The sequence below is a fragment of the Typopeltis vanoorti genome, chromosome 9, assembly GCF_054136105.1.
Source record: "Typopeltis vanoorti isolate ZY-2024b chromosome 9, IOZ_Tvanoo_1.0, whole genome shotgun sequence".
NCBI lineage: Eukaryota > Metazoa > Arthropoda > Arachnida > Uropygi > Thelyphonidae > Typopeltis > Typopeltis vanoorti.
The window spans coordinates 33,169,137-33,190,630 of NC_143557.1; the positions used below are offsets into that span (position 1 = coordinate 33,169,137).

A 21,494-nucleotide genomic window follows, 5' to 3' on the forward strand; every position below is an offset into this window, starting at 1 on the left:
TAATGATTATAGATGTACATTCCAGCCAGTTGGTATGGAATGGTTTCTGAAGATTGGCTAGAGTCCTGACTTATGCTGGATCTTATATATTAGGTAGGCTGAATGTGTGCCATCCAGATTCTTGGAATTTTCATGCCATCTTTGTTGTTGATATTTGGGTAGTTTATCAGGATTTCGCAGGCTTCCTTAAATTTCCTTTCATACCAGGTTTTTGTATGGTGTAAAGAGCAGGTGCTTTTCCAGTTGATTTGGTGTAAGGTGTTGAGCACGTGATCTGAGAGGCCTGCTTCACCATAATGATTATATTTAATGTGTTCTTTCTTATATACAGGGATTGTCCGTCCTGTTTCACCAATGTACGGTAAGTTACAGGTGCAGTGGATGTAACAGACTCCAGGATGTGCCAATGGGAGGAGAGGATCCTTAGAGGAGCTGAATATGGTTTTAAGTTTAGTGGGTGGCTTAAAGGTGGCATTGAGGTTATAATGTTGTAGGATTCTGTTGATTTTTTCTCATAACCCTTTAATGTATGGGATGGCTATGGTTTTATTGTAATCTAGATTAGTTTTTGTTGTTGTTTTATGGAGTATTTTTGTTATAGCCATTATTTATGAATGTGTTGCTGATGATTTTTAGTTCTTGTTTCAGGCCTTGCTGGTTAGAGCAAATTGTTGTAGCTCTGTTTTTAAGGGTGTTAATGACTCCATATTTTTGTGATGGGTGGTTGTATGAATTAGCATGTATGTATTGGCCCGTGTGTGTTGGTTTTCGGTAGACCATGAAGGATAGACTGCCTGAAGACGAGTGACTAGTGTGTCTAGGAACAGGAGCGAGTTTTGATTTTCGATTTCGATGGTAAATTGTATGTGTTCGTGTTGTTTGTTCAGGTGGCTAAGGAATGTGTTTAGCGTTTGTCGTCTGTGTGGCCAGATCGCGAACACGTCATCAATGTATCTAAGCCAGACTGTCGGTCTTAGCGTGGCAGAATCAAGAGCCCTTTGCTCAGAAGTTTCCATGTAGAAGTTAGCATTTGGGGGGGGGGGGAGTGGTAAGCCAATGGCTGTATCTTCTTTTTGTAGGTAAAATTTGTTTTGCCACACGAAGTAACCGGACTGTAGTAAGTGGGCAAAGAGGGCCGTAATGTCGGGCGGAAATTTGTTCTGTAGTAGTAGAATTGTGTCATTGATGGGGACATTTGTGAAAAGAGCAGAAACGTCGAAACTAATTAGTCATCTTTGTCAAGTGTTATGTTTTTAATTTTGTTTATAAAGTGTTGTGTGTTCTTTATGTAGGAGGGGGAATGACCTACCAACTCCTTGAGTGTTGACACTAATTTTTTGGCTAAGTGGTAATTGGGGCTGTCTATTCCTTCCACAATTGGTCGAAGTGGCACATTTTGTTTGTGTATTTTCGAGACCCCATATATTCTGGGGGGGGGGCTAGTGGGGTTTGAGTTTTTTAACCGTGTCTGGTGGCCAAGAAGTGACGGACTTGAGTAGTTTCTCTGTTTTATCCTTTATCCTGTTTGTTAGATTATAATTTACCAGCTTATATGTGTTGTTATCGGCTACTAGTTGATTCATCTGAAGTATGTATGTTGACCTGTTTATTCATACACGGTAGTTGTCTCTAATTTTCAAAAATATATTCGGATCACTGTGTAAGCTTAAAAGAAAGGATCGAGTTTCTCCAAATTTTTCCATGGCTTGAGTCCAGAGGTGGGGGAGAGAAGGCTAGATCAGCTGTCGATTGGGAGTAATGGAATCCATACTGCTAGTCAATGATTAGTTGGTAGTACAAAAGTTGGCTATTGATGGCCTTCTCTATAGTTTAGAGAGCACAGAAGTGACAGCAACTGGTAGTTTGTTGGCTGACGTTTTGAATAAAATAGACTGAAGAAGTGATAAAGAACAAGTGTTAGTTTTGGGGCACAAGTCTTAACATTAACAGGTGGAAAAACAAGGCATCAGCACCAGATGATGTGTTTCTGTCCAGGTTAAGGATTCCTCGGATTTTTTTCCTGGCAGAAGACAATGGATGACAGGGAGTGGATAGTTCTTGGTAAAGGGGTAAACTTTGTCCAGATCATCATTGCAGGAATTGGAAGAGTGAAGCCAGTAAGTCAGCTTGGTCTTTAAGTGAGGTGCCATCCAGATGTGAGAGAGGGTTCAGAAAGCTTGACCTGCCATTGGATAAGAAATTAGTATGCAGAGCTTTTGGTCTTAAGTCACTAGTGATATACTGAGTTTTATTTTATTTTTTTTTTTTTTAACTGCATTGGCATACTTTTTTATTGAACCAAGGCTTGCATGGTGGCCAGGGATTTTGGGTGGAATGAGGGATAAAGGTCTTCATTCCTATCAGGATGATTTCTATTATGTCTAAGCAAGATTAGGAAAAATTAAGCAGTTGTCAGATCATTGAAAATAAATGTATTCTCTTCTTTCCTCAAGATGTGGAGGAAAAAGGGACTCTACCTTTGCCTTTCAATGCTCTCTCTTACACTTAGTTAATATCGCCACAACCAAACTTGTCCATAATTCTTTTATCCACAAGGCTAATGTAATCTGCTTATGCAGTTCGCATTCCTTTTCAGATGTTATCCAAGTTAGGTACTGGTATCTATAGCATCGTAGAATATGCAATCATTTGCATTTCCTTAGCAATACCCCCCCCCCTCCACACACACACTTATTCTGCTCATCTTTCCTAAATGCACCATACTCCTCTCTCATTCATATAAGGGTATCCTCTGTCTGCCAGGTCTCGCTACTGCCAATAATTTATCCATTTGCATTTACCAATGTTAAGAATTCTTTGCCTTTATTCTGATGCTTCTGGTATCAGTGAACATGCATGATAACAAACCGCCAGAAAGATGGATATTCAAGCAAATTTGAAATGTAACATATTCAAACAAGTAGCCAAATCTGTCTTTAACCAAATTACCATCTTAACTGCTGTATTCATAAATTTTTTTGTCTGACAAAACTAGTCCTAATTTTTGGGGATCATCCTTTCCATATCTATACTATATCTCTCTCAGAGTGTCTCTCACTTACCATAACATGGTGCATCAAAACTCTGATTCGACCATCTGAACATATCTAGTTTCCCTGATTATTATATACCAACCATTTCAGTGAACAGCAATTTCTCCAGTCTTCAGACACTAAATCTATTCAAGTGCAATACATTCTGCAAAGTACAATTTTTCCCTGCCATCAAAATCATCTCGCATATCAACATAATGCACACCATTTCTCCCACACGGACTGTTCAATTATGTACTAGATTTGTTGCTTCTAGTCACAATATCTAGTGCTTGAGCTTATTTATTAATTATTATTAATTTACCATATAGATGATAATTTAACATTTCTCAATTTATATTTTACCAAAGTCAAAGTGCATCAACCAGCAGGAATGCACTGGTAAAGATACATGCATGCATGCATCATGAAAACAGAAGAAAGACCTAACATCCTAAAATGTACTACTTAGTGGTGTAGTTTCCTAAGGCAGCTTTCTCCCCATTTGCCTGAATATTCTGTGGTGTCTGCAAGTCCTGAGTAGCCATTGTGGTAGTAGTACAAGATGTAAACCTCATGTTAAGAGATTCTGAGGTTAGTTTTTTTTTTTTTTGCCATAGTGAGAGAAAGAGAGATGTAAGGCTCATGATTAGTTACCAGATAAATCCAATAACTGTAGATTTTTATGAGAACAAATAAAGGATGCCAATTTTTTGTATGGTCTGAAGATAGTAGTCATCCACCAACATGTATTTTTTTTTTTTCAGAATTTGCAAACTTTTCAAAAATAGCTTGGATATGGTGGAAGGGTGATATTTATTTATTTCATTTTTATTTTATTTTATTTTTGTGGAGAGGGAGAGAAAGGTTGGTGTCAGAAGTTTTTAATAAGGTGGTGGTGTAACCACTGGATAAGAAGTTAGATATGTAGCTAAGGATCTATCAGGAGAACATGTCATCAAGATATCTACAAAATGCAGATTGTTTATTTTTTAAAGAGAATTGGATACTACTGTCCGACCACAGATCCGAGAACCTAGCCTGGCAATCTGCCAAGAATGTTCAATTCATGCTGAATGGGAAAAATAAATAAAGGATGTATAAATTAGTTACCAACAATCAAAATCACATGCTTTATATACGTAAAATTTTCCAACTGTTATACAAACAAAATAGTTACCACTTTAAAAGCTACAATGTTCATAAAAGAAAAGTTAATTTTCCAATGTGTAATAATAACTCATCCCACAAGACGGATGGATTACCCTATTATCGGAATGGATTCTCCTTCTTTTGACATGCACAGAAGTGTCAAAGGGTCTCACATCTGTGGGCATACAGTAGAATACTGGATGTTCAAATGTGCTAGAAGTGTTCAGTGGCCATATTAAACACAATATAGTTAAACAGTAGGTGCATGTGGAGTGGAAACTTTAAAGCATTCTCTTTAAATATCTCTATTTAAAAAACAAAAAATTAGTTTGTAAACTTTTCCATGCCAAATGAAATAGCCTGATTTCATGATGAACTAGAACAGAGCTATCAAGAAGAAATTCAGCTGGGATCAGACCAAAAGTGTCTTTAAATGGAACACTTCTGAACAAAGATGTCAAAACTGACCATTATGTCAGTATGGTAGACGGTAAGAACTTTGAGATTTAAACTGGGTAGAGTTTTAATTGTTAAGAGTTTCCAACATTCTTATACAGCATTTTGGTTGGATTTGGACAAATCCAAATCTTACATCTAAAAGAAATGGAGAGAAAACTGGAATTATAGTTATAATTCCTGACTTTCAGAGATCCAAAAAGGTAACATTTCTGTGAAGCATGTGAACAGTTTAAATCATAGTGTTAGAAAAATCAGTCAAAATGATGGAAAGGTCCATCCTTTGACTATAAACCCAACAACACACAATCGAGCCCACTAAGGCCTTACTTTGTTTCTTTACTGCATTCTCACTTATGTAGTGCTTACATTTTTGTGTACAGTTTGGTCAGCTCCTGGATCTCCCGGTCCCAAAATCTATGAGGATAGATTGAAAGCATGTGGGTTACAAATTTCAGTTGACAGGAAGAAAATAGAGGACAGGTTCTATAACACTGAGACAAAATAAATTTTTCAACATATGACAAAGAGATGACATGCCAAAATATGTATGCATATTTTATGTATGGGTAAAAATACGAGAAATTAATGAGCAAAGCTATGTACAGATTGTTAGTTCAGTTAACCAATCAATGATACTATTTAAGAATAAGTACACATTCTTGAAGCCTCCAGGGAAGAAGTGTACAGCATAGTGATGTGATGCACAGTTTGCACTGTGCTATTTTTGATTTCATTTCCTTGATGGTAGATTCTTCTTTTCTTTTTTCTTCTTTCAGTCAAAGAGTAGTAGACCTTAGTTATTGTTATCATCATGGGCTACTCCAAGGAGTGCTTAGACTCATCGAAGGAGGCCCTAAACATCCTGACAAGAACTATCCAACATTTGTGCAGTATCTATCATACTTTCTTTCAACTCATTCAAAATCATGGCATCCGTAACAGACTCTGGCAACCTATTCCACTCATTCACTACTCTCCAAGCAAAAAACCTAGTTCTAGCACCCTTGGTAATTACACTCTTGCTCAGTTTCCATGGATGGCCCCTAGTTCTCCCACCAGCAGACCTATTCTGAAAAATTTCCTCTGAATTAATCTTGCAAAGCCCCCTCAGTAATTTGTATGTCCCAATCACATTATCCCTTTTCTGCTTATCAATTTCTGTAACCCATAAATCTTCAATCTGTTCTCATAAGGTTCATTCCATAGACCGGATACCACATCTTGGTCACTTGCCTCTGAATCACCTCCTGCTCATCACAAAGAAACCTTAGTACCAGATCTGCAAGCAGTAGTCAAGATGGGGTCTCACTGAGACTCGATAAGGAAAAACAATAACCTGCTTATATTCCTATCAATAAAATATTCACCTATCTCCCATTGTCTAAAGATAAACGCTCTACTATGTCTCTTCCTAGTGTATACCAAGTTCCCTGTGACTTCCATCTTTCTTACTTTGGACAAACTGGATGCTCTATAGAAAACAGAATACAAGAACATCAATCTTATATTCTTCACAACAAATCTAATAAGTCTGGATTGGCACAACACAGAATAGAAACAAACCACAACATTCTCTGGTCTCAAACTCCTATTCAAAGAGAGTGTGCTGAGGCCATACTTCAATACCCTAATTTGAACCGAAATGACTGCATATCCTTGTCAAAAATATGGGAAAGTTTGATCTAAATAAAACATTAATATATATATATATATATATATATATATTTTTTATGAAGAATTGAATGACTAGAACACCGAGATTTAAGTAAAAATGTTTTAATATAAAAACACTACTAGTTTCGGCCTGTAACAGCCTTCATCAGGTGACATTATAAAAGAAAGAAAAAAGAAAAAACACTGAAGGTTAAAAGACTATGAACAACATAGAGAGAGTCTCTATACATAATTAGCATGAAAACGTTGTAGTTGCATTTTGAAAATTTCAAAATACAAAAGTTGTATTTTGAAAATACAACTACAACGTTTTCATGCTAATTATGTATAGAGACTCTCAATGTTGTTCATAGTCTTTTAACCTTCAGTGTTTAGTGTTTTTTCTTTCTTTTATAATGTCACCTGATGAAGGCTGTTACAGGCCGAAACTAGTAGTGTTTTTATATTAAAACCTTTTTACTTAAATCTCGGTTCTAGTCATTCAGTTCTTCATACAAATATGTATGTTAACCGAGTTAATGATCATTCTTTCATATATATATATATATATATATATATATATATATATATTAATACCTTCTAGATACTACATCTGTCTAATGATATCTTTAATATGATTTTATAAATTAAGTTTTTTGTATGACATTGTGAACTTATGCATGTAATTTATTTCTGCACTTTTATGTTTACATTTCTTCAGTGAAATGATATTGTGATTAGCAATGTAACATCACATGGCTCGTTCTAATTTTGAATGATCAATTGTTTGTATTCTACCTTGTAAAAGACTGTTTCCTGTCAAGTAACTGATGATAGTTTGTTATTTTCAAACTGAAATATCTGGCAATATATTAAATATTCTTCTTGTGCTAATGTGTTAATAATTCTTAATAAACTGCTTGTCTCTGCTCATCAGAGTATTCTTCAGTAACCAAGCAATCTGATGAACTGCTTTAGCCACTTTTGCTATGTGCATCCTAAACTTTAACTACCTATCCACTGACACTCCAATGTTTGTGGCTTTGTCAATTTCCTGGAGTACAGTTTCACCAATCTGGTATATAGCTGGTAATCTTTTCACCCCAAATGCATTGCCTTACACTTTGCCATATTAAACTGACAGCCATTCTTTACCTGGTCTGCAATCAATGCAAAATTTTGACATAATCTGAATTAACAATTGCTCTACCCAACTTTGCATCAGCAAAGAACTGAACAATTCTTCTCAGATCTCTCTCTGATATATCTCTCCAACAACCACCCTCCTATCCATCCCTATGTGCTGCAGTTTACCGATTAGAATTCCATGTGGTATCCTGTCAAAGGCATTTGTGAAGTCCAGCAGTATCACTATAAGCTGATTACCTTAATCCAACTCAGCTGTCACTGTATTATAAAATGTAAGCAAGCTACTTAGGCATGACCTACCCTTCACAAAACCATGCTACCCCCCCCCCCCATACAGTATCCAATTTCCATCTAACCACTCCTGTATTTTGCTCTTGACCAACTTCTGCAATACTTTGACAATGACTCCTGATATGATGAGTGGTCGGCAATTTGCTACATCAGTCTTGGAGCCTCCTTTATGCAAATGAACTATTTTCCCCTCTTTCCGCCCCCTCAGAACTACCCAGAGATGAGACTTAGATTAAACAATATGGTCAAATGCACTGACAATTCTCATGCTGCTGCACGTAAAACCCAAGCTGGTATATCATCCAATCCCACAGCTGTATTCATATTAAGGTCCTGTAATATGCTATGCGCCTCATTTCATTTTTTTTCTCAGTTCCCATATAAGACTTTGGCTCTCTCGTTCCTGCAATATCACCACCTTGATGATATACTCTCGCAAAGCGTTCACTTAGTAATTCTACTAATTTGTCTAAAATCATTCTGTCTATACATTCTCTTTTACTTGAAAGAACTGTTTGGGATTATCTTTAGCCTGCGCTGCTAACTTCCTTTCATACTCTGCTTTTGCCTTTCTTACCACACTAGTTACCCTTCTGGCCTATGCCTTGTACTGTTCATGTGCCTGCTGGTCATCTTTCTCCTTAAATTCCTTCCACAATATTTTCTTTTTTTGCAGCAGCTCCAGCTTAATGATGATATTCATCCATTTAACTCCCACTTGATTTACTCTCCTGACTCTAGGTATGCAGTCTGCCATTACCTTCCTCAAACACTCCTTTACCACTTCCCATGCACTATTAACATCTAGCCCTTGAAGTTTTACATGCCATCACACTGATCCAAGCAATCTCCTAAGTTTGTCATACTTACCAGCAGTGTAATTCCACACATACCCCATCTTAACTGAAAATTCCACACGCTTGGCCACCTCCCAGGTCAAGACCATATGATCACTCTCACCAATTGGTGGTAACATGGTCATATTCGTTATATTAGATTGAGCACTCTCGAACCCCTAGTATATTCCATCACATGCTGTCTCAGGTGATTATCCCTTAGTAACTGCATAAATTCCATTTCCTTCCTTCCATGTGTCCTCTCCTCCTCCATGTTCCCATAGTTGAAATCATCCCTGTCTCCATCTTTTCCATCCATATCTATCTCACAACAGATAGCCTCAAATGTAAGGCTATCTGGTGTGAGATAGATATGGATGTTCTGCTGGCCTCTATCTGGTGTAAGATAGAGGCCAGCAGAACAAAATATACTTCTACTCCCTTTGGTTGCAGTTCATCAGCTATCATCAATAACACTTCCTCCCACCCATTCTTTTCTCTCTATCCTCTCTGAACACACTATACCCTTCATATTCAATCCCACTAACTATCTTCTGGTAGCCATGTCTCAATCATGTCAATAACCTTTGGCCAGAATGAACTAACCAATGCCAAAAATTCCTCCTGCTTGTTCTGAATGCTCCTGACATTAGTGTACATAAAGTGCAAAAGCCCCTTAGGCCCACTGCTATCCTGACACTTTATACTAATTATCCCATTCTGGTTTGCTACCAGTGGTACTAACTTAGGTATATTATACACATTCTTACACTAAACTTCACCACTGATGTCTGCATATCCATTCAACAGCCTCCTCCCCCAAAAAAAAGCTCCAGTCTCCATGATTCTGCACATCCACTTTCACTTTATTGAAGAAAACTTTTTCCAGTCTCCAAACACCAAATCCATTCAGATGCAAACCATCCTTCTTGTATAAGTCCTTTCACCCATCAAATTTGCTCCACACATCCACAAACTCCATATCACTCCTCTTGCATAACTTACACATTGAGTCATTCAATATTATGGTCCTCCTCCTCCTCAGCTCGGCTCTGTCATAAAGTGGCAACAGACTTACTTCCTTAACTCTCTCACGCTTTCTTTTACTACTTCCAGTAATTCTTTCGTGTCCTTTCTCATGCCATACTTTTCTTCTATCGAATCATTCATTCCAGCTGATACGATCATCTCTTTTACCTTACCCTTTTGTGCTTTAATAGCCTCACTTACATAATTAATTTTTGCATCCAGAAAGCACAGTTTCGTCAATTTCTCATTGATCATACTGTTTATGATCTCGCTCCTTAATTTTTCTTTCTTTCTTGGTCAAGCTCTCATTTCTCTTATCTTGCACTCCTTTCTTTCTGTTGATATTTCTGATAGTTACCAGAAATGGTTCTCATAGTTATGCTGAGTAGTGTGTCTACAAGATTCATGTGGTAAATTTGGCTCCAAACTGACAAGCAATACTCTGCCACTGGAAGACAAGAAGCAGGGCTGTCGTTCTAAGAGTCAAAGCATTACTACCTCAACTTGTGTCTGTGAGCTTGTTTATGATGCTGTTCCCAGCAAATATCTTTAACTTAGTTTATTCTAAATGTTGTTGGTGTGTGAGGTTGCAATCAAGTGTGACACCAAAATACAAGAATTGCTTTCATGGATTAAAGTCCAGTTGCAGAAGTTTATTTTTAGTTTTCTATGAGCCTTGTGGCTATTTAGGAGTAAAGCTGAAACAACAGTTTCACTGGGGTTAGAGGATAGCCCCATGTTTCAAAATAGGTTTGCAGTGAGTTCAGATCTTTGCTCAGCGTTTTCTCAAGACCTTTGAAAGGTACTGTCTTGAGTAGACTGTTATGTATTAACGTAGATAAAAACTTTCAACTTGCTGTTAGAAGGATGCTTGTATTCAGGTTTAATAGAGCTAGGATGAGGACAGATCCTTGTGGCAGTCCATCTGTTTTTTTGTGAATTCAGATAAACCTTTATTTTCCTATTGGAGAGCATTAGTTCTAGTAGTTTTAGAGTATTTTTTTTTGGAGGGGGGGGGATTTTATTATTTTGTTGTTTTATAATTTTATACAATTATAAAACAACATATAGCCTTTCTTCCATATGGTATCATAGATAATATTTGGTCTATGAAAGCAGTACTCACTTTTAAATCTTTTTGGTATGCAGCTTCTATATGGGTTGTGAGTGCCAAGATTTGTTTGCAGCAGATTCTGCCAGATGGCTTCCAATTTTGGAGAAATCCTAGAAAGGATAGCCCTTTCAAAAAGTTTGTAAGTAGTACAAAGCAATGCTATAGGACAGAAGTTGTAAGTGTCACCTGTTGACTTGCTGGCATTTAGCATGGTTATCTTTGAGTCATGCCAAATTTTCATGAGTCATTAATAATTTATTATTGAAGAGAAGCAATCAAATAGCCAGGATTTTGCTCCCAGGCCAAGCTGAATATGAAATTCTGGAAGGATTCCATCAACACCAGAACCTTTACTTGTTTTGGTTAGTTTGAGGACATATGAATACAAAAACCCAAAAACCTTTTTTTGGGGGGGGGGGACTGAAAAGTTCTGATAAACAACTAGCACACAAATTATATTAAAGCAACTGATATAACCACAAGAAAGAACATATCTTAAAACCTTTAACCCCCATAATTTGTTCTTTTTCTTTTAGGAGATAAGAGATTTTGAAGAAATTTGTAGACACAGAGGTGCGGGCCATCATCAAGTTTTGTGTGATGCAAGAAAAGTCCACAACTGAGATTCACCAAACTTGTGTGAGACTTTAGCGAACTGTGCCCCAGCATATTCAATACTTGCCAGACAGGTAGCCAAGTTTAAAACTGGACATCCTGAGACAGATGCCTCCAGGTCAGGAAGAAAAAAGAGATCACACCTGAAAATTCGATGCAGCACATACCATGATCCTTGATGATAGACGAATACCAGCCAAAAACATTTCAAAGACTCAAGGGACATCCAGAGCTGGGATCATTATCCACCAATATCTGGACATACAGAAGCTCTCAGCGAAGGGGGATCCCCAAATGTTTGAATGCCAACCAAAAGAGAGAAAGTGTGCTGTCATCGGGTCATTTTGAGAAATCACGTGCAAATTTTTTAGCTTTCATTTTGACTGTTGATGAAACATGGCTTCATCACTATGACCCAGAGGCCAAACAGCAGTCAATGGAGTGGTGATACAAAGGTTCTCCACAGCCAAAGAAGTTCCGAACCTAAAATCAACAGGGAAGATTCTTGCCATTGTCTTTTGGGATACAGATCGTGTAATCCTAACCAGGTACCTCAAAAAAGGTGAAATTGTTACAGGAGCAGCTTAATCAACAGCTCTGAAAGAAATAAAGGAGGTATTGAAGGGAAAACGCCACAGGAAACTGAGTAGAGATGTGTTGCTTTTGCAGGACAATGCACCTGCTCACGAAACCCAGCAGACAATACACTACTTGGGTTTTCAATGTTTGCCTCACCCACCCTATTCACCAGACCTAGCCACATCTAGCAATTTCCTATTCCTGAATTTAAAGAAACACTTGAAAGGAATCAAATTTAGCAAGATAATAAAGTCATATTTGCAGCTGAGGACTGGTTTGTGCAACAAGAGAAAGACTTTTTTCTCAGAGAATTACAAATGATGCAGCAGCATTGTAACAATGTATGACACTTTGTGGGGCATATGTAGAATAATGATGTAAGTTACGTGGTTCTACCTCAATTTCTTCATGGTGATTATCACTACTTTTCAACACACCCTCATATTCTGTTTTCTTTTATTAAAATATTACTGTAAGAGATGACAACAGCAGCATATTGGTTCAAGTATGATATTCTCCAAGTAATGAGAATCAGATGTTATCAGACACTAGTAAATGCAAAAATACCTTAAGAAAAGAAACATGCACACACATTTATGCAATAAACATAAGTATGTAATCAACAAATGTTTTTATATATATATATATATATATATATACACACACACACACTAATAATAACTTGACTGACCTTAAGGTATATTCCAGTTGATATATTCAATACTTGAACTAAGCCTTTGGAATTGCCTGTCTGTTGCATTAGTTAAATTTAACCAAAATATGATTAAGTGATAGTAATACCGTAGATGCCGCTTATTATGATCACTTTGGGACAGTCGCTTTTCGATAACAATAACTGGCTGATAACATTAAGCAAAGGATATAAAGAATTGCATCATTTATTTCAATTTATTGTCATAAACAACTTTTTAATAAGCAACAACATAAAATTTATTTTAAAAACTTATCTAGTATTGTCTGTCATGTGTTTGAATATAATAGTTCATGAATAAATTGCTCATACTCATAATGCCTTTCGAAGTTTGTTGCTCTATATTGCACAGCATGATGAAATATTCATAGAGTTTCTTGCATCTGGGCATTAGTTGGAGGAGATTCTAAAATTTGTTCTTCTATACTTATATTAGGTTCACTTTCTTCTACTAGTTTAAAGTTCTCATTGGAAGCAGCTTGGCATATTTTCGACACTGTCATTGTAGCCACCACTTCAATGTTGTTATCAATATCCAACCAATTTTCAAATTCTTCTTTTGACATCTGAGGTTTTATCAAAAATCTCATTTGTAAGATATTCAAATTCTTTGTAAGAAGGAGTTTCAGAGTTTGTTTTAAAAAATCCACCTTTAGGAAGCAGTTTTCAATAGTCTTCTCTGAGACTTGCTTCCATGACATTGCTATCAAATGCAATGCATCAGGAAGGGAAATCTCTTTTTGCAATTGCACTTGCATCAAGTTGGCCTTTTATATCAAGTTCAGCTATAATTCTCGCACGAACATCTCTGCTATAATAAGCTTTAAAAGTTCATATGATGCCTTGCTCACATGGTTGAATTAACAATGTAGCGTTCAAAGGCAAGAAGATTATTTGATGTTCTTTAACTATAAATTGTTTGTGTGTGCAGTGCAGTTGTCTACTGACAAGACAATTTTTTGCTTTAATTTTAAGATCCCACTTAACTAACCAATTGTGTCATTAGTCATCTAAGCATTTGCCCTAGAACAGTAGTCAACAGGTAAACTTTTGACACCTTCAAAACACCGAGGATTTTTACTTTTTCCAATCACTAGGAGCTCTCATTTCTCAGTTTCATATTAGCACAAAGAACTGTCACCTGCTCTTTTGAAGATTTAAATCCTTTAGTACTTTCATTTTACTGCTTTCAGTACTAAAAGCAGTACTAAAAAATGAAATTTTTTAGTACTTTTCATTCAGACGAAAATAGTCCTGTTTCGTCTCCATTGTAAATATCTTCAGAAGAATATTCAGCAATAATGTTTGCCTACTCAGTCTTGATCCATGCATCAGCTGATAAAAAATCAGCAGAATTTTTTTCTTCACCATGAATACACTTATACACAATATTCTCTCACTTTTTCCACCTGATAAACCATCCATCAGTTGAGGTGAAAATTTTCTTTGCCCATTGTTTTTCAAGTTCTGCTTTTTGACACATCAAAGGCCCATTCATCGAAGCATTCTTTTCACGAATATTACTAAACCAAATTTTTAATGATGATTCAACTTGAGTATCTTTATCAGATCAGGCTCTCTCCTGATCCATGTTCTCATTAGTAAGAGCTGAGGTTTCAATGTTTGATCTGTTTTTTCAGATCTTACACAAGAGTTGTGAAATTTTTAAATGCACAACCACACTATGCTGACTCATTTTGGGAAACTTATCATAGCACTCCAAAACTTCTTTGCTTTTCTTGAAAAGATAAATCTTTACATTTTTTACTTGCTTCTTCCATAATGCTAAGGGCTGTTTTAATGAGCACTTAAAGTCAAATTCACTTACTGAAAAAGAGCATGAAAATAAACTTGAAAAATCAATTAGAGTGTATTTATATCTCCCTGCATTTGCCTGGAAGATTTAAGTTTTATGGAAGATTAAGATTAAAAAAGATTAAGATTACCCTGCATCTGCCTGGAAGACATAAAATTTACAGAAGAATAAGATTAAAGGAAGATTAATAAAAAAAGTCAGATTTCGAAAAAAAATTATTTTTTTTTTAATTTTCTGCTTATTAACTCTTATTTCTTAGAATTCTGAGACACAAAAAGCTAAACATTCAAGGATTTCGATAACAATAACCAGAACTTTGATTATAATAGACAGATAATTTTTAATTCATTTTAAATGGTGTGTTTTGGTTCCGCTGATTTTGATAACAATAGCCGATTGATAGTATTATTTGCGATCACAATAAGCGGATTCTACTGTATCAAATTTATCATTTAATATAATGAAAACTTTTGTTTCATTCATCATACCAGAGGATATAATATTTCTCTTTATAATGAGATTATTTCTGAATGAATACAACTATTAAGACATATCATTATGTATTTTTAATAAGCAAAACTGATATGTTTATTCTTAAGATCTAGCATATGAGGGGAGTACCCAAAAATAACCAGAATCTGAACTTGGCATGTGTGCATTTTCTAGTTATAGATGATGCTGATAGCCATCGTGAGTAAGCAGTTTTCTATACCAGTCTGGCAAGTGGTGTTATCTTGTGTGAAGTGGTTCATTGTTCTGGCTGCTTTTTTTTGTTAGTGCTTACAAGCAAGTTTGGCAATTTTATGACAGCTGGCCACAAGGAAGAGAGAATGTGTGTGAAATATTCTTTTCGTTTGAGTAAAACTGCAGCTGAAACTACTGTTATGCTTCGGCAAGCCTTTAAGGATGACTCTTTAGGTAAAACACAGGCCTACAAGTGGTTTTCCTGTTTTAAAAATGGGGAAGTGTTAGTTGAAGACTAACCATAATCTGGCCGACCATGAACAAGTAGAAATGATGAAAAACATCGAAAAGGTTTGACAGACAAACAATGAAGATCATCAAAAGACCATTGAGCAAGTTTCTAAAGAGATGAGTTTGCCATGGTGTTCATGCCAGCGAATTTTAAGAGAAGATTTGCAAATGAAACCTGTCTGCTAAATTTGTGCCTTGTTTGCTCACAGAGGATAAAAATCATAGGAATGTCTGCCGCAATTTGAGGAAGGAAGTTCTAAATGACGAGAACTTTCTTACAAAGTTTGTGACTGGGTATGAGTCTTAGTGCTATGGTTATGATCCAGAAACAAAACAAGCATCAAGAAAATGGAAACATGTAAATTTACTAAAACCCAAGAAGACATGTCAAGTTCGATCAAATGTCAAGACAATGTTTTTTTTGTTTTTTTTTTGAATGGAATTGTACACAAAGAATTTGTTCCTTCTGGTCAGACAGTGAACCAACATTTTTATCTCAATGTTTTGAGAAAACTGCATGATAGTGAGTGAAGAAAATGGCCAGAAATGCAGAGTACTGGAGATTGGTCGCTGCACCATGACAATGCCACTGCCCACATGCTGTTCCCCACCTCTCTACTCACTTGGTCTCTCTCCATGTGACTTTTTCCCCCTCCATGGATAAAAAAAACCATGAAAGGACAGCAATTCATTGATGTGGATGAAGCAAAAGAAAAGTTGCTGGAGACCATAAATAGTATTCCAACTGAACAGTTCCAGGACTGTTTCCAGCAATAGAAAAAACAATGGGACAAATGCATTGACTCACATGGAGAGTACTTTGAAGGAGATTAGAATATGGTATTATAATTTTTTTTTTTTTTTAAATAATTCTGTTTTTTTTTGGGTACCCCTTCGTACATCTTGGAAAATGCATGTTGTACTGCATTCATGGTGGCATTTTCAGGTAACAAGTGAAAAATATATATATATATATCTGTGAAATAAGGATTAACAAAGAGCATTGTTAAAAATCAGTGACTAGAAAATCCCAGATATGTGCAGTTATTGCACACATCTGGGACTTTCTGGTCACATCTCAGGTGGAAATTTGAACAGCATTCTGGAAACTCAAGAGTAAGAATATGATACTCTATGGAGTGGGGGTCATATAAGTTAAAGATGTCAAGAAATTGCATTCTTGGTTTCATCCTTTATCCAAGTATAAGCAAACAAAATTTGCACATGAAGTAACTTCACAACTGGGCTACTTATATATAGAGGCTAATGGCTTCACATCAATTAGTATTTCTTGACGTCTTTAACTTATAGTATAACAGTGTTAATACATATATATGTATTAACTTGGATATATATGTATGTATTTTGCATCGGTTACATTTAAGATATTTGATTCAAGTGCTTCACAAATGCTAATTTTACAAATAAAATTCTACTGAAAAAGTTGCATCTAACATGCTGTATAAGCTTTGTGAAAATGTCACTGCTTAACACAGAAGCAACATACATACATACATACATACATACATACATACACTAAAGGTAATTCCTGCTGGCTTTTATGCACATGCAGATACTGCCTGGCATGAATATGTTAATGTGGAAAAGACTATAGTTATGCCTTTTGGGATGAAAGGATTACAGTTCATACTACAATAATGGAATTATATTCTAGAAAACTAATAAAGCTATGATTGGGGAGGGGAAGGGTGAATAGTGGATTGAAGTTCAGAGAAAATACTGCAAAAGTGGACAGGTAGTTCACATTATTTGATTACTAAATACTAATAAGCAGAGATAAGGAAGTCATCATTCTTTTATATAAGATTGATACAGCCACATGTGGATTACGCACAGGTTGAGTCACCTTGGTTTTTTGGATATGAGGAAGTCTCAGAGAGGATCCGGAGGAGAGTGACAAGATGGTGAGCGATCTGTGGAATGCTTGCTATGATTATATACTGGAGATTTGTGGTTACAGTCTGTTGTTAAGTGGAAAATAGGAAATATAATAAAAATGTTTAAGTTACTAAAAAGGTTTCACAGAATTAGCACAGAGGAAATTTTTCACACATTTGGCTAAAGGGAAACAAACAAGAAGCCAACCTTTGAAAATGAGTAAGTGTGATTAAGTAAGGGCATTAGAAGTATATTTTTCACTTGGAGAGTGTGAATGAGAGGAATGGACTGCCTCTCATTTACACTTCAACACATTTTAGATGAATGTGTTGAAGGAGAGAGGTATGACTGATATTTTGCAGATAATGTGAACCTCTCATGAACTTTTACCAATTTCAAGGAGATTCCTGTACAATAATAATAATTACTGTATATGAAGAAGGGTCATGCAGATGGATGTGCAAGGAAGGCGGAAGCGTGGGCGGCCAAAGAAGAGATGGAGGGAGCTGGTAGAAGAGGACTTGAAGATGAAGAACTTGGATGTGGTGACAGCCAAAGACAGGAAGGTGTGGAGGAGACTCATAACAAACAGTGACCCCACTTAAGTGGGAGAAGCTGTAGAAGAAGAAGACTGTATATGTTTTTTTTTTTTTTTTTGGGGGGGGGGGCAGAAGTAGAGCTATGATAGATTCCAAAGACCTCTGACGATTAATGTTTTGGAAATTTGGGAAAGTTTTCCTGCACCCATATTTGTTTATATTTGGTTGATTTCTGAGTGCTGCTGCAGATTCCAAAAACAGTATTTCTTTTTATAAATTTAATGTGATGAAGCACGGTGGTTTTCTTCAGAAGTAGCATGAGTTCTTAAGGTAGAACATCTTGCATTCATATCCCCTTCAAGGTGTACCAAGAATTAGCTACTCTTACATCTTCACAAAAAGACTTCTCACCATCTTGGATCATCCTGGCATCTACATGAATACCTGTTCCTGCAAATTAGCTTAATTTGGAAAACTGCCAGACTTTACCTCATTGGATATATACAGAAAAAAACTTACAATACCTATGCTAATGTCATTAGTGCAGATAATTACTTTCATTGGGATATGGAAGAAATTATCCAATTTCCATTGTATTATGAATGGATATAGAGGCTGGCAACTTCACATCAATTCCTTTAGTATCCCATAATGCAAAACACACTTCCTTTTGGATGTGTATAATGCTACACATTATAGGAAGGGCCATTATCCAGACTAGTTTTGACATTTATTGAGGTCTCATCAATGAGAGTCAGATCCAGAAGATATACCAAGGTTAATTCATGCAACTTTTTACAATTATTTTTGGTGAAAAGTAATTTAATAATATCTCTTTTCACTACTTTTATATGAGAAATATATGATTTCCACATTAATTTAGCCTTTGTATCTATCCTGGGTCTGGGCCCAACGGAAGCTTTAAGTTTGCAAAAGAAAGAAGTAAATGAGTTAATTGTTTAGGCAGGCACAAATGATTTGAAAGGTAAGAAATATGCAATGAGAGAGCTGTCAGAAGAAGCAAAAATGAAAAATAAGAAAGTAAAGATTATTAGTCTCATGTCTCAGTTTGATAGGACAGAACTGAGAAGGGGAATGATTGCCAATGTGCATGAGGGATATTGTGCAGTTTATAGATACGAGGAGTGAATTTGAGGATGTAAGGACCTGTATATGCCTGATGGACTGCCCTTAAATGGTTTTGGAGTTAAGTACTTAGAGAACTACAGATATTAAGAAGCAATTAAGCATGTATCTAGCCACCCCTGGAATGGTTAGTATGAGTGCATGAATTATGAAGATCTGCATAGTTTCCCAGGTTTTGAATCAGAATGGACAGGTAATGACATTATGTAAGGATAACTCTGGATCAAAGGCAATGTTGAAATGAACGTACACAAATGACCAAAGTATCAGAAATGAAGGAGAGACGTTTGGTGACGTTGTGCTGACGCAATGGTCAGCACAACTTGGTCAAAATTCATTGCCATCAGTGAGAACTAGTTGTCAGAGAATGATATAGTTATAGGGATCAACTCTACCTCCAATAGTGGAAAGTAACAATGCAGTCTTGTCCTAGGAGGTTGCTCAACATTTGGAAATTTCAATCAAGAAAGAGTTTATGCAAAGTTGGCAATTATGACCAACTTAGCAGGCAACTTGGACCAGTGCCATGGCATAAGAAACTACATGGAATGAATGTCATTAGTGCATGGGAAGTGGTCAAACATTGTCTGAGCGATCAGAGTTCATACCCAGGGGATTTATTTTTCACATTTGACATCCATAGATGCCGTATGGTCACTGCCATATCTCACATGGTTTTGGCAATGATGTCTTCTGCTAGAATAAATGGTAGGGTCACAGATTCCCTTTCCATACAACGTTTGTAGGACAATCACAAACATCCATGACGGGATTCGAACCCAAGGCCTCCTGGCTGGAGAGCGCAGACATGCTAATCACTCAGCGAGGGTAAGGAGGATAAATTGTGTAGCAATTAAGTGGATGACTAGCAATATAAAGCAGGAGCTGCAAAAAAAAAAAAAAAAGAGAAAAGAAAGCACTGTGGTAGGAATATAAACAACAAAGTGTTTATATTCATGAGCAGTATAAAGCACAAGCAAGAAGGGTAAGTCAGATTGAGAAAAAATTAACTAAGCAGGCAAAAATAAATCCAAAAGAGTTTTTCCACTACATAATAAGTAAGAGCAAGAATGATTACAGAAAGATAACTTTACTCAATGTAAAGTTATCTTTACATTGAGTAAAGTGATGGTAGGAAAGTGACAGAAGCAGAAGAAATGGTTCAATTATTAAGTGATCACTTTGCAAGTTATACATCCAGGCGGCAACTATGGAGTACCAGCTAAAATGAAGATTATTCTTGCCACCCCATAATATTTAGGAGTGCCCAGGATGATAAAGTAAGTTTCTGAATTGCTTCAGACAATTTTAAGATCATTTTAAGGAATGTGGAGAAGAGACCAGGGCTTCTGACCTAATGTCCAAACCTCACCTTCTTGTAGTGCACCCTGTTAGGTAGCTACCTGGATACTGAACGAACAAGGATGGGAAAAAAATTTGGGATTTAGCCAACCAAATTGTATTCTTATTGGTTTAAACCACAATATAAAATGATGGTACAACATGACAGAATTTCATGCTAGCTGTGGGGTCACCCAGTTAAACAAGGCCCCCAATTGCTTTCACCAGTGAACCAGGGAAAACAGCGAACAGTCAGCTACTGGAACAAATCCAAACACCATCCCAAACTCAACATCACCAGAGTTGAAGATCGGTACTATCAACATGCAATAAGAAATGAATGGCAAAGAAATCGGATTAGCTGGAAAATTGGATAAGTACAAGATCGATATAAAATAGAGGTGACTGAAACAAAAACGGCAAAAGTTAGTGAGATCTTTCTGAGCAATATATACAAAATGTTATATTCAGGAAATGACAATCAAGGAAAAGAAGGAGTAGCCATAGTATTCAACACTAAATATGAGGCTAATCATCTTGAATGGCAGGCAGTCGCAAGTAGAGTGATGTGGGCAAATATAAAAATGAGAGAACTGAACAATGAGACTTATTTGTGCCTATGGTCCCACAGAAGGTTCTATTAAGGTAGAAGTGGAGGAATTTTTTTGAGGCTTTACACAGAAAGTAACTGACACAATGAAAAAGGAAAAGTTAGTCTTTGTTAGGGATCTAAATAGCAAAGTAGGAAATGATTGTCAGACACACAAAAATATTTGGGGAAAATTTGGAGAAAAAAGCATTGTTAATAATAATGGCAAATACCTCTTGGATTTCTGCTCAGGACATGAACTGGTTATTACTAACACCATGTTCCAACATAAAAATGTGCACAAATTCATATGGAGAAAAGAGGCAAGGAATAAGAAAAGTCTCATTGACTATGTTATTGTTGCTAGTGATGTTTTCTCACTGGTGCAGGACACTAGAGTATACAGAAGATTTAAAATTGGAAGTGATCACCATTTAGTCTTGACCAGAATAAAATTGAATTTCACATTCAAAAGCAGAACATGTAAGAAAGTTTTAAAGTGAATAAAAGTTGAACAGCTCTCAGATGTGAACTGTAGACTAAAATATACAAATATTATTCAAGAAAA

At 36.3% G+C, this 21,494-nt stretch overlaps 1 protein-coding gene across 6 annotated transcripts in view; it reads right to left on the reverse strand.

The window, feature by feature from the left end:
* LOC150102961 (WD repeat-containing protein 13-like) overlaps positions 1-21,494 on the reverse strand; it is a 436,326-nt gene that overhangs the window by 218,663 nt on the left and 196,169 nt on the right. For all 6 annotated transcript variants that reach the window (XM_090398329.1, XM_090398327.1, XM_090398328.1 and 3 more), the window contains one exon: positions 12,601-12,660. In XM_090398329.1, coding sequence (XP_090254455.1) covers positions 12,601-12,660 — 60 coding nt within the window. The remainder of the gene's footprint in view (positions 1-12,600; positions 12,661-21,494) is intronic.